Source organism: Canis aureus, chromosome 4 (assembly GCF_053574225.1).
Source record: "Canis aureus isolate CA01 chromosome 4, VMU_Caureus_v.1.0, whole genome shotgun sequence".
In the NCBI taxonomy this organism is placed as follows: domain Eukaryota; kingdom Metazoa; phylum Chordata; class Mammalia; order Carnivora; family Canidae; genus Canis; species Canis aureus.
This window is the reverse complement of record NC_135614.1, coordinates 54,331,836-54,346,058: the sequence shown is the minus strand read 5'-3', so window position 1 is coordinate 54,346,058 and position 14,223 is coordinate 54,331,836. Positions and strand designations below refer to the sequence as shown.

Sequence of the window (14,223 nt, the reverse complement as noted above, 5' to 3'; positions counted from 1 at the left end):
AATTAGGCAGAAGCCGATTGAAAAGGTGAAGGGATTTGGGTTGGGCAGAAGGGAGCCCAGATGACTATTTAAAGAGTACTTTCCTGCCAACTCCAATTTGGGTATTCAGACTTTTCTTTGAAGTATCACTTGGTAATAACCCTTTCAGAAACAAATCATTACATGGTATGGATCCCTTAATGAGGCAATTTTTTCCTTTCATGGGCTCTGAAACAAAATCCTGGTAAGATAGCAAATTGTATGTTGAGGTGCCATAATACAGGAGATGAGGCTGGCTCCCTTCTGTCTTCAGAGATGTAATATAGGAAGGATGCGGCATAGTACAGATAATGCTTTAAGATAAATCTTAATTTTATTAGAAAAGAATTAAAAAAGAATTTTTAATCATAAAAGTTTAGAAACAAAGTATTTTTTCCTCCAAGAATCATATGTATTTGAAAATGTGATGCTATACCTCTCAGTTTAATGAAAAAATTCACTTAAGATTACGGGTTTTAAGTATTAGTGAAGATATTATTCTCTATGCTGCCACCAGAGCCTGGCTTGATTGCTCTGAAGTAACAACACTTGAAAGCTCCTATTCTTTGAAACTAATTTAAACACACTGAATTGTTGAAAGATTAAAAACCACAGTCAGCTAATTACACTCTCTCTCATCTCTTATTCAGCAAATGAATCACTTTTCATTACCACTTAGCTGAAGTACATGAATTTCTGCCTAATTAGAAATGTTGTAGATGGAACATTAGCAAGAATGGAGCAGGTCAGGATATCTTTGCTGCTTCATTTTTAATTCCTAACAGTAGAGTCTGAGACGAAAGAATAGAGAAGTCATTAAATAATTTTAAATTATTTATAAAAATTACTTTGCCCAAATTATAATTATTTTCCCCCCAAATGGTCTCAAATGTCTAACAAAATGAAAGAAAAAGCAGTTCAACATTGATTTTAATGAACATTTTAATGTTATGTATAACAGAACATTATGAATATAATGGAAACAAAGTTTTATCAATTTAATAAAAAAAATTTCAACACAAAGGGGGGAGGTAATAATTTGATACCTATATTATAGTATTTATTTTTAAAAATATTCCCAGCTTGAGGGTGAAACAATTAATTTTGCATTCCAAACTCTAGAATCATGATTTTCATGTGAGCTTAATGCAGAATTACAGCAGGAAAAATGAAAACATTTTAATTAATTTCCTTTATTTGCCATTAAATCAATAAAATCTTTGACTGCTACAGGTCTCCTTTAATAATATATATTTAACTCCTCTCTATTGGAACCATATTGCTAACGCCATATTATATACACTCAAAACCAAAACAAAACAAATACTGTATAAAATCTAAAAGCCAACATTGTTGAGTTCTAACATTTATATTTAACTTAAGGTTTTAACGAATTTTTACTTTTCAATTTTTTGAAAAGACACCAAAAAAATAAAAATAAATATTTTCCTCTTTTAACTGTTCCTGACTGATAAATGGTGACTACAGGGATAAACAGAAGGAAGCCTTGCCAAGCTAACCATTGCAAATTGTAAATAATGACTGCTAAAAACAAAAATACTGGAGGGTTTTTTTTTTCTTTCTTTTAAAGGAAACCATAGAGCAGTCCTGAAAAAAAAATATTTTTCCTAGCTCTGCAAAGGATAATTATAGCAGAAGATATGGGAAAAATCCCATAGCTATCACCAATCGCTTGAAGAGGTTCCATTACAATAAAAATTTGGATAGTATAATAGTAATAGCAGTGTTGCTGGAACATTAGCAAAAGTATATACATTCCAGTTACCTTTGATTTAGCCATAATCACATATGTATGCCTTTTTTGGACAAAAATATATATTTTTATAAAAAACTGATCATCCAACTTTAATGATTTCATTTATGGACTCGAGAGTGGTAGTAAAAGGAACAGACCCAATTATGACAAGGCGATTCAGGGACAGAAAAATCAAGTTCCTCAGGAAAAGAAAAGTATAAAATTAGAGATTCAAACACATTTATTCAGCCCTATTTCAGTCTTCCCACAAATCATGATGTTAAAATGGGCTCTTCAATTTATAAAGGCTTTCAAGGTCTCATTACCCCACTTGTGGCCTGTTCTCACTGGGAAAAATGATTTTGACTGCCTCATCTGAAGTGCCCTTGCCTGGCCATCGGAAATACTAGATATTTCACTTTTATAAAACAGCCTTTTTGGTTCTTTATGTAGGTTTATTTTAATTAATTGATAAAAGAAAGGGGAGTTCATTAGCATTTTCCATCCCAACATCACCTATCTTTACCGCTAAAAATCCTTCATTCAATCTGCTCCTTTACAATCTCTCATTTGCTAAAGTTGGCAAAATTTGCAAAGGCATCTTGCTTGGGTTGTACAGTTCCAGAAGCCATGGCTAAGTTGGGCATGCCCATTCCCATTGTGCCTGTGAGGCCCATCCCAGCAGTTGACATCCCTATGTTCATGTTCATGCCCATCATGCTCTGGTTCATCATTGGAGTATTTCCAAGAGGGGCCATTCCCATGGAGCCAGTCATCACACTGGGCATGCTCATAGGCATGGGGCTCCCCATCAAAGGGTTAGTTTGGGGCCGGACAGGAATTATGTTTGATGGAGAACTGAGGTTCACAGCTCCAAAACTTTGGGTCATCACATTCATAGGCTGTTGCATATCTACCAGAAGAAAAGAGATAAAAGAACTTCATGTAAGATTCATCGAGCAGAAGAATACAATCTTCCTGACTATTAACACTTGCAAGCCCTAATAAAATTCCTTTATAGTGATTTTAGAAGATAAGTCAGTTAACTTGCACTATTTGCTCTAGAAAAATACTCTGGGGCTGTTAACTTTGGTTTCCCAAAGATGCAGAAACAGTTAAAAGTGGGCTGGGGGAAAACACGAAGCACTTTAAAATCATTCCAACAAAATTTATTGTTGAATCCAACCTAAGAAGTTGTCAGGAACTATTGTGTATCAAAAGCCTTGAACAACTTTATACCCTTTGACTCGCTCTATTTTTATAACATTACATTAAGGAAAAAATCATAAGTATAAAGATTTATATAAAATACTGGAGTTATTTATAATAGCAAAAACCTGGAAACAACGAAAATAACCAACAATAAAGAGGTTGTACACTGATACAATGGATAACTATAAATGCCTAAAAATAGTTTTTCCCTAAGAATATTAAATATAGTAAATATGGTAATTTAATGCAGAATGACAACTACAAGAAACAAAATATAAACAGAGTGATTTCAAGTATTAAAAATATGGTTAGAGGGGATCCCTGGGTGGCGTAGCGGTTTGGCGCCTGCCTTTGGCCCAGGGCACGATCCTGGAGACCCGGGATCGAATCCCACATCAGGCTCCCGGTGCATGGAGCCTGCTTCTCCCTCTGCCTATGTCTCTGCCCCTCCCTCTCTCTCTCTCTGTGACTATCATAAATAAATAAAAATTAAAAAAAAATTAAAAAAAATAAAATAAAATAAAAATATGGTTAGAAAAGACAGAAAGAAATATGGATTAATGGTGATTATCCTTGGATTATGGAGTTAAGATGATCTTTCTTTCCTGGTCATATTTACCTATATATAAACATTTTCTACAACAAATATATATATTTTTAAAGATTTTATTTTATTTATTCATGAGAGAGACAGAGTGAGAGAGGCAGAGACACAGGCAGAGGGAGAAGCAGGCTCCATGCAGGGAGCCCAATGTGGGACTCGATCCCAGGTCTCCAGGATCAGGCCCTGGGCTGCAGGCGGCGCTACACCGCTGTGCCACGGGGGCTGCCCATACAACAAATATTTTTAATTATGGGAAAAAAATCATAAGCAATCACATAGTTGCCCTCTTTAGTACAGTCTGTCATGTATTCTTATTTCAAGGCTTAAACTAGTCCTGGCATCAGGGTAAAGATTACAAAAATACAAAGAAGCAGGATGTCTTGGGGTAACTTACTCTGCTGTTGAATCATGGTATTGAGCGATGGCTGTTGGGGCTTGGAAGGCTGCATACCAGGTAATAAGTTGTCTAGGCTGATGTTTACACTGGGGTCAGACCAAGTAGACGGCAGGGTTTTGCTGACTGGCTTCTGGACCATATCTGTATTCTGATTATAGAGAGGATTAGGCTTCTGCAGCACTGTGCTAACATTTTGCAAAGGCTGGAAAATAGAAAAATGCTCTAAAAATTAAGCATTTGATCTACAAAGGTTATCAAATGGCAATTTAACCACAATAATTCCAGATATACACTAGACTTAGTAACAAACTCCTGAAATCAAAAAGAACCAAAAATGTTCTAGGCTAAGTTATTTAAACTGAAGCTGAATCACTACCTTCCCCAAAAGGTTCCTCTGATCCCAAATCATATTTGGGGTTAAAAAACCAATATATTTACATGAACAATTACCCCCCTATCACCCAAAGCCTAAGCCACCATCCCAGGGCAACTAACAACTTCAGGTTAGTATAGCTTTAAGGAAATATACAAGTGGGACTTATTATTACAAAATGGAATCAAGGTATGATTTCTCATGTTATAAAAAGCAAAACTATCAAAGCCACAAATTATATTGCACAAATCCTGACATTTCCTGCTCCATGTAGACTTCTATTGCCTAAAATGAGAAATATTAGTGGAACTTGATATATGTGGAGCAATTCAGGAGAAAGGAGAAATTCAGGAGAAAGAAGCAGGGATGCCTCATAGTTACTAAGGATAACCATGAAAAGGACAGAAAAGGGGAAAGGAATAGAAATCGGAAAAATAACTTAAAATGTACCACTGTAAAGAATTACAACATACTGCAATTACGACTGCAAATACATAGACTGACTTTATGTTTAGACCATATGAAAAAAACTCAAAAGAATAAATTGGCTTGGGCTTGTTTGGTGGGGCACAGCTCCATTTAATGGTACTTGTGTGCCTTTCATGCCCTTTTTCTTAATGTTAGGTCCAACTTCTATTATACAGAACAGTCACTTTTCTGCTTCTTTCTTCTCTTCCTCCATCCTAACACCCAAAAGAGGAGAATCTACACATTAAAATGAGTAATTAGCATCATAAAAAATATTCTAAATTGCTTGAATCAAAAACAGCAAGTCCCTGGTACAACTCAGACACATATATTCTAAGCCTGTGCTATCTGAATTCAAAATTAGTATTAGGTAATTTAGATTTCACTGTAAAAAAGGTGAATTTAAAAATTCCCATTTAGCTGTTTTCCTTTATGAAAATGAGAGTTGAAAGAACAGCCTATATAAAAATTACATAACATAGAGCAGCCCCAAATTGGGAAGAAAAGCATTTGTCATTTTAGAGAATGATTTTCTATATTGTTAATGATTGCTTGCAACCAGTAAGTGACACTTCTTTAAGGATCAGAGATTTTACTAAATATATATAGGCCACGGAAGCAGTATCTCTATTCCTTCTTAAAGACAGGTTTTAAAAAAACTGCTAAGTACCAAATTATTTATGAATTCAATAAATTCTTAGCAAGTGCCGCCTCTGTCCAAAGCATCATGCTTGGCTTTGCATGGACTACAAGATGGGTAGTCCTTGCTCTCAAGACCCAAATGACTACACCATGGGAAAGAGTTTAAGTAAGGTAAATGCAAGGTGCAAAAATAATCTACATATGCCTTATTTTTCTGTCTCATGCTAATCTACCATTACGTTAGTTACAGAATCGCAAAGATTTGGCATTGGAGTTTCCAAGGGAGGCAGACAACTTACCTGCGATCTTGACATGGGCAATCCGAGGCCTACAGTATTAGTGCTCATCATAGAGAAATTCATACTCTGGGAAGATGTCATGGTTGCTTGGGATGAACCCATAAGATCAAATAGGTCTGAAGAATTTGAGGCAGCTGGAGGTGGGCCTAAAGCCGGTTGTGAGCCACTGACAAGTTCTACAGCTGGCTGTGAGGCACTGCCAAAGAGCTCACCACTGGAGGCAACAGGGCCTGAAGGGGCTTGGTTGAAGGCACTCCAGTCACCAAAATCTCCGTTCCCACTTGTTGCTGTAACTAAGAAAGACCAGTAAGGTTAAGAAACTTTCTGAAATGTGCAAAACAAATCCAACAATCTACGAACTGAAACAAATTAGAGCTGATCTATGTCCATCCAGATTAACATCTGCAGGTACCATCTCCATCTGGACATTATTTTTTCTCATGAATATTCCACAAATGTTAACAAAGTGGCAAAGGAAAAAAATCTACATGTAAAGTAAAATCCACTTCTTAGCAAGTCTGAAGTGATATACAGAAATTACAATCGAAACTTTCCTTCACATTTCTTCTCCCTAACTCTGGGAAACGAACTAGGGGTGGTGGAAGGGGAGGAGGGCAGGGGGTGGGGGTGAATGGGTGACGGGCACTAAGGGGGGGCACTTGACGGGATGAGCACTGGGTGTTATTCTGTATGTTGGCAAATTGAACACCAATAAAAAATACATTTATTATTAAAAAAAAAAAAAACTTTCCTTCAACCTAAGATTGTGGATCCATCAAATATGCTGCCAGCTAAACAAATATGAGTTAGCCTAAGACCCTGAAAAGCAAGAAAGCTTAACAGGTTAAACTTTTTGTTGGGAGATCGAGAATCCTCATGCAAGGAGACACTCCATAAAATCAGAGAATACAACTCATTTCACCCATTCATTATTTGGAAAGGGTCAAAGAGAAATCAAACTACGATTTATATGGTCTCATGTAAATAAAATTCCAAATTCATGAGATTAAATTTATAAAGAAATAAAAAAGCATGGAGAAAAAACTGTAAAATTAAGAATAGGATTAGTAAATTTCTGTAAAAAGTTCTCACCCTTTTGGCCATGCGTTCATTGACTGCACAAGGGCTGTAGCTAGTCATGGTATAACCTTAGTACAGTGCTTGCTTCAAATGGGACTGTTCAATTTATTTATTTAAACAAAAAGTGGAATATATTTTTAAGAGACGAATTCAATGCTAATATTAAAAAAAGGGGAGGAGGAACTCATCACTACATTAAAAGATAATTATAACAAGTTTAAGATTTAATGCATTCAATAAACTAAAAAGTTGATTATAGGTTAATTAATGGACTATATAGTGTTTAAGAGCATGGATTTTGTACCTTGCTAGCTGAATGATCTTGGGAAAGCTATATATATAGCCCTCTCTGTGTGTCTCACTTTTGTACCTTGCTAGCTGAATGATCTTGGGAAAGCTATATATATAGCCCTCTCTGTGTGTCTCACTTTTAAAAAAAAATCTAAGTTGTGAAGATTAATATAGAATAAGTGCCATTTAGGGTTTATTATTGTTACTATGGATTAATTGTGGAAACAATTCCTCTCCTGTGAGGACCAATGGCGTCAAAATCTCTTTAGGTATGCCACAAAAAAGTGTAAGTTTCTAAAATTCTGCACATATACTATTTAGAACATAATAAATATAAAGGCAATTGATACCGAAGAAAAAATTTTTTAACTAGGCTATGCATGACATGACTGTAAGTAAATAAACCTTTCTTTAAGAAGGGGACAAATAGATAAATAGGAATTAATGGAAGTTGAAAAAGCAAAGGTGAAGAAGGAGCTACACATAAACTGTCATCTGAAAGAGAATAGTATATATTTCCAAGTAATTAACACCATCTCTTTGTACTCCCAAGTTCACTTACAACTTGGAAATATATTTTGTCTAGCCTAAAAAGAAACCAACCACTCCAATACTGTGTCTCATTATGCTAAATATCTAAAGAGAACAGTAACATTAAATCTGTAAAATTATATTTCTCTGTTACCATATTAAAATGTGAGCCCCTTCAAAAGAAAATAATTTAGAAATAACTTAGAAAACCTATGCTCTCCCAACAATTTAATACAAGAACTGGGCTAATATTTATTACCTCAGGGTTTAACTAAAACAGGTCTTTGATCTTTACAAAAAAGACTGAATTAAGAGTTTCAGTATTAGTTCTATATATTAAACAATTTAAACTAATTTAGAAAGACTTGCTGGATAAAGATAAACTTTATGCTGATCTCCTATATGCCTTGATCTATAAAAGAGAGTAAGAATGGAAACTGGGGCAAAATGTGTTGCCCCATCTGAAAACTTTATCTGAGATGATTAATCATAGAAGGAAGAGATTTCTAGTGGGGCATATATTGTTCAGAAATGATTAATCATTGTTGCAACAGTTTCAGCCCCTTGCGTAATGGTGATCAGGTTATATTAATCACACGCATACAGATGAAGAGATGTATCACTTAGCAACATTATAATATTCAAATTATTTGCATAGTAGGCAACTTTATATACATAAAACTTTGAGAATCACACAAGCGGTCTATAAAATTAGGGCAATGTTTATCTTCCACTTGATTTACCTAAAGTAAGGTATTAACCCTTAGAAGACATAACTACACTCTTTTTTTTTTAAAGATTTTATTTATTTATTCATAGAGATGCAGAGAGAGAGAGAGAGAGAGAGAGAGAGAGAGGCAGAGACACAGGCAGAGGGAGAAGCAGGCTCCATGCAGAGAGCCTGACGTGGGACTTGATCCTGGGTCTCCAGGATCACGCCCTGGGCTGCAGGCAGCGCTAAACCGCTGCGCCACCGGGGCTGCCCCCATAACTACACTTTTAAAATGAAGTTCATTACTCCACAATTCTGGTTTCTGGGAATTTACACAAGTAGGCTATCAAAATAACCCCAGATGATTAAAGCCTACGTATCTTTGTTTCTAAATCCTCACAAAACTAAATCAGACATTACTAAATAGAAATTTTAATTCAATGAATCTATAGGCAGCAACTCTGCTTGAAATGAGTAAGACTAATTCAGCTTAAATTACTTTTTTCCCTCATGTTTAAAATTTATAACTAAATTTTCATGTTATTTCTCAAACTTCAGAGTGACAAGACTTTATACAAAAATAAATTGATTATAGCCAACCTTTACAACTTAACAACACTTAATAATGAACTTAGTTTCTATTTTACACACCTTTATAGACATTAGTGCTTCTAACCTTATAAAGAACATTGTCAGATGGTATTTCTGATTTTACAAAGTGGGAGGCCCAGCAGCTTTCCCAAAGTTAAACAGCTACCAAACTATATGGCAGAGGCAGTAAGGTAAAAATATTCATAAAGAAAGGGGAAAAAAGACAAGAGCCTCACCTCAATCCTTGATGTTTAAATATATGTTTCAAGTCTCCAATATCAAAACTTGGTATCTGTATATATGGCAAAGTGATCACTACAATAAATCAAGGGCATTTAAAATTTCTAATCTAACATGGAGGAAAGTTTTGCCTGAGGTTCAGCTGCTCACTCTTTAAGGATGTGTCAAAATGAAGTTGTTTTTACAGAAATGCTCGTAATATATCTAAATTACAAAGAATGGTTTTATGAAGATAGTTTGCCTAATCCTTGTATCCTTGGGATTGCATCACATAAGCTAAACATAGACTGAAATATTCTTCTTGCTAAACTGAGATTATTTATGCTTAATGACACTCTCCATCGTGCTGTCTCACCCCCTGCCCCCCCAAAAAAAAGCTAAACAAGAGTTGTTTATGAATAAGGCCAATTTTATTTAGGTGTGCCTGCTTGAGTAGTCTGCAACTAAATTAATTCATTTGACACATTTAAGACAATGACCCAATAACATACCTTTGTAAGTAATTTCTTTAGGATTTAGGAATTATAAATACTAGAAGGAGTAAGACACCAAAAAGAAGCTGATTTGGTGGAGAAGGGAATTGTTTGGTCTTGATAACCTTTTCATTGTCCCTAGACTTCTGGCCACTCAAATTGTATCATACCTTGGGAAGGGAAATTGCCTGATGCAGCAGCTGAGCCAAAGTCAGCAAATCCTCCAAATAAATCAGTTGATCCTCCTAGAATTTAGCATGAAGAAAAGTTAAACTGTTAAAACCATAGAATAACCAATAGCAATTTCAGAAAGCCAGTTTAGCACCACACTTTAAAACTACCTAATATTAGAGGCTCCAGACCCATCGTAGAAGCTAGTTTGTTGATCTAAGTTTTCCTGCCCCCATGTTCCTTTTAAGCTATCACCTCTTACATTCTTCAGTTCTTTATCTTATAAGTAATTAACACTACATTGTGGTTAAAGTTATCCCTCACTTACATTGCCCAAACACAGTGTGGACCTGTGGTTTATCTATCAATTATGTTCTGTATAAGAATCTTTGGTGGATGCTAAAACCTGGGTAATATGTTGCTAGGGAATAAGATACTCACATAATCGCTAAACATCACCCCACAGATTACTTAGTAAATACGAAGAAATGAAGCTACTTTTACAATGGAGAAACTGAATAGATATCAACTTAAACAACTTATCAAATTTAATAACACTGATAATCAGAGAAAATAGCATTTATGGGCCTTTTTATGCTGAAGGACTGAAAAGGAGGTCATCACCGTGTTAAGAATTCCAAATATTTAACCTGAATGTAATCATGAGGAATGAATCAGACCAATTACAAATTGAGGGACATTTTGCAAAACAACTCTCAAGACTCCTCAGAAGATGTCAACATCATAAAAGACAAAGAAGACTGCGACTGCTACAGATTAGAGGAGCCTAAAGAAAAACAACAAGTAAATGAAATGCATGATCCTTGACTGGATTCCGGATTTTTAAAAAGTGCTATCCTGAAATGACATAATTGAGACATCAGGGAAATCTGAAAATGGCCCGTATATTTGACAATACTGTTTAAAATTTAAATTTCCCAAGTATGACAATTATATTGTGATTATAAAGGAGAACGGTCCCTGTTTTAAGAAGATATATACTGAAGTATTTGGGGGGCAAAATGTCCTGTTTTTTTCCAATTTTCTCTCAAATGGTATACAATAAACAAATGGTATACAGTAAAACAAACAAAAATGATCCAGAGAGAGATGAAGAAAATGTGGCAAATTTAATAAAAAGGGAAAAATATTTGAGGTTGATTTGCATAAAAATCAGTTTTAATAGCTATACAGGAAGAAAAATGAATGCAATGATTTTGGTGAACTATTCGTTTTCTATTGTCTACTCCATGAACAGGCAAATACTTGCATTTTTAATACATGAAAAAATAACAGCTTTTTACTACTTCTAGACTGTCATTTTTAAAGAGGTGAGATCCAAAGGCTGCAAATCAATTTCTGTGCGCACAACAGCACATTCTCCTACAAATTTTTATTTGTAAACACTATGTGGATAATAATATTTACTCTTACCTATAATTTGAACAATATTACACTAAATATTAATATTCCATTTCTGTCCAATTTGGTTATCAATGAAACAGCAATAGCCAAAGGATCTAATAAAACTTTATTATTTATTCCTTATTTTTCTTTGTCCTTAAAGATTTCACCTCGTAAGAGTCACAACCTTAGAAGTTTAGAGCAGCAGTTCAATTATGGTGCTTTTAGTGTTATGCGAACATTATATAGGTTACATCACAGCTGCTTAGCCTGCAGTGCTTAGAAACTAGCCAGGTGGGACTGGAACATCTGGGCTGCACTCAAATACCACCAGGGACGGCTTCCAACATCTGGTGCCATTTCTGAATTGTCTTATCGCTGCAAGACACTCTGCCCCATCTGCTACACTCAACTGGGTTAATTAAACTAGAACCATCTTCCCCTCCTAATAAATGGCCAGCAGTAATAAAAGGAACAAATCAGTTTCTGATACATGTATACCTGGTATTTCTATTTAATGCACATTTACTGTAATCAACTATCAGCAAGCATAACAAATTTCTCATTTCTTTACCTCACTTCAGATGCACATATTCACATATGCCCTTACTCACCATGCACTAACTCCCACCAAGGCCAAGGTTCTCCACACTCCTACCAAAACTAGAGCTCATCTCACTACTTTCACTTTATCCAAAGGATAATATCACAGTGATTTGTTTTTCTTTTTCTCTTTATACATAATCCTGATAAAATGTGGTGAGGGACATAAAAGATCAATGACCTATATTTTTAAACTATATAAACAAACACATATATTAATAAAACACTAGCAGGGAAATGAACATTGTGAACGGTGCTTTATATTCATAAGTTTGTCTTCTGTATTGTTCCTTCATGTTAAAAATATTGACCAAAGTATACTGCTAGGTAACAGAATGACAGTTAATCATTTACTAAAACATTAAGGGATTTGAAAATTGGGGATTATTTTAATTTGCTTCATCCAGCAGTGAATAAACATCAAATATGCAATTTATTATGCTAAACAAGCAAATATTACACCTCTCCATTCACACTGTAGGGAGTTTCATTTCAACATAACCAATTTAAAAATACTGCAAGTAAAGAATAAAAGCACACATAAGTATTTTACAAATAGAAGCCACCTTTTCTGAAAAGGACTTAAATTTTCTCTCATCCTTTGAAGTGCCACAGATTATGCTTCTATTTGGGTTTTGCAGTTTTTAACTCTGAAAACTATCTTAACAATTTAAACTCTCTATTTTTCTCTTTTAGGAAAAGTTGCTCTCTCCTAGGAGGGACTATCATTACCTGTATGTGTGATGTTATTCATACCAATGCCTTAAGTCCAACAGAAATTTTCAATACTGAAGCATTTTACCAGATAACCTCTATCTAATGGAATTTAAATAAAAGAGTATACCAAAAATTGCTGCATGTGGAAGACTGCTAAATTTCACAAGAGCTATCCTTCAAGATTCCCACATGAGAGCTGTCATTATAAATGAACCATTTCCATCTGCCTTTTCAGGAATAGCAAGGAGGTTATTTACAATCACCAGCTGGGAACATGTATTTTCCAAAGCAATACTGCAAACAGGAAAAATACAGCTGAACTAGACAGTGCTTAAACTTCAAATGAAAATTTTCTTCAACAAAGAATTTAATCTAGATTACATTATAAAAAGCTGCTGCAAGAATTTTAGTAAATATAAAATGACAAAATGCAAAAAAATTATAATGTATGATAAAGATTAATATATATAAGAAGTTTAAATATAAAATAGTAAGGATAAATACCCCCACTAAAAGAAATGGACAAAAAAACATGAATAGACAAGTTACGACTGGCCTATAAAAACATGAAAAGTATTCAAATTCAGGCATCAAACGAATGCAAAATAAAATCAAATATTATTTTCTCCTTACGAACTGGATGGTTTTCAAAGATGCTATTCCAGTACTCTAATAGAGAAAAATTTGGAAAACAAAACAAAACCTAATCTCCACCCCGCCCCCAAATAAGAAACTGGTTAAATAAACTATAGTATATCTATACAATGTTAAGATATAAAGCAATTACAAGTCTGTGAAAAAAATATCAATGATCATAGGAAAATGGTCATGAGAACTTGGATGAAAGGTAATTCACAGAAAAATAAAAGCCTTATCAAAAGCCTGAAAAAGATCTGCCACGTAATAAAGACTTATACTGACTGAATATATAGAAAGAGTAATTAAAAAAAAAAAGAATATTCACCCAAATTATTACTCATCCAAGTCATGGTGAATCACTTGCTTTCCATCAAATTTCTAAAATGAGCATGCATGACTTCTAATTAGTGAAGAGAATATGTTAAAAAATATTTATTTTTAGTAAACTTGGCCTAAACTGAGACAACTTTATGGAAATTCTAATCTGTAAGTCAGTGTACTGAATATGTAACAACATGGTTCATACTCATATAAATATCCTCAACAAACTTTTGTGAGTACTGTGTACAACGTAACAGGTTCAAATACAAATGTAATCAACATTTTGGATTTGACATACCTTAATCTTTAAAACTATTTTTAAACTAAAAAAGAAATTCAAAACATATTGCAAGTCACACATAATACCCTCTGTTTGTACTGACTTATGGTGTATTTTTCTCTTCAACCTCATTTATTGTTATTAGAGAGAACTTACAGAATGTATGTTAATCAAGACCTAAATTCCTTAATGAGAAAGGGACAAAGGAGACAATGTAGATTTTTACAAAGGTGAGAAACAATAAAAAAATGAAATGGGATGTTTTTGGCATTCTAGTTTTAACTGGCTTATTTTCTAAATACTGTAATTTATTTTTAGAATGTTTACTTAGAAATGTACTGTGTGTAAAAGCCACCAAAATATATTTAGAGTACAGATCTTAAAAGAACATCACCATAGTA

General features: G+C 34.3%; 1 protein-coding gene across 3 annotated transcripts in view; it reads right to left on the bottom strand.

The window, feature by feature from the left end:
* Positions 1–942: 942 nt before the first annotated feature.
* The window catches only part of CLINT1 (clathrin interactor 1), a 58,801-nt gene continuing 45,520 nt past the window's right edge, over positions 943–14,223 (bottom strand). For 2 of the 3 annotated variants that reach the window (XM_077895701.1, XM_077895703.1), the window contains exons 9-12: positions 9,858–9,932; positions 5,770–6,062; positions 3,985–4,189; positions 943–2,687 (exon numbers count right to left, since the gene is read on the bottom strand). In XM_077895701.1, coding sequence (XP_077751827.1) covers positions 2,341–2,687; positions 3,985–4,189; positions 5,770–6,062; positions 9,858–9,932 — 920 coding nt within the window. In that variant the 3' untranslated portion in view covers positions 943–2,340. The remainder of the gene's footprint in view (positions 2,688–3,984; positions 4,190–5,769; positions 6,063–9,857; positions 9,933–14,223) is intronic. The other variant, XM_077895702.1, reaches the window with a different exon arrangement.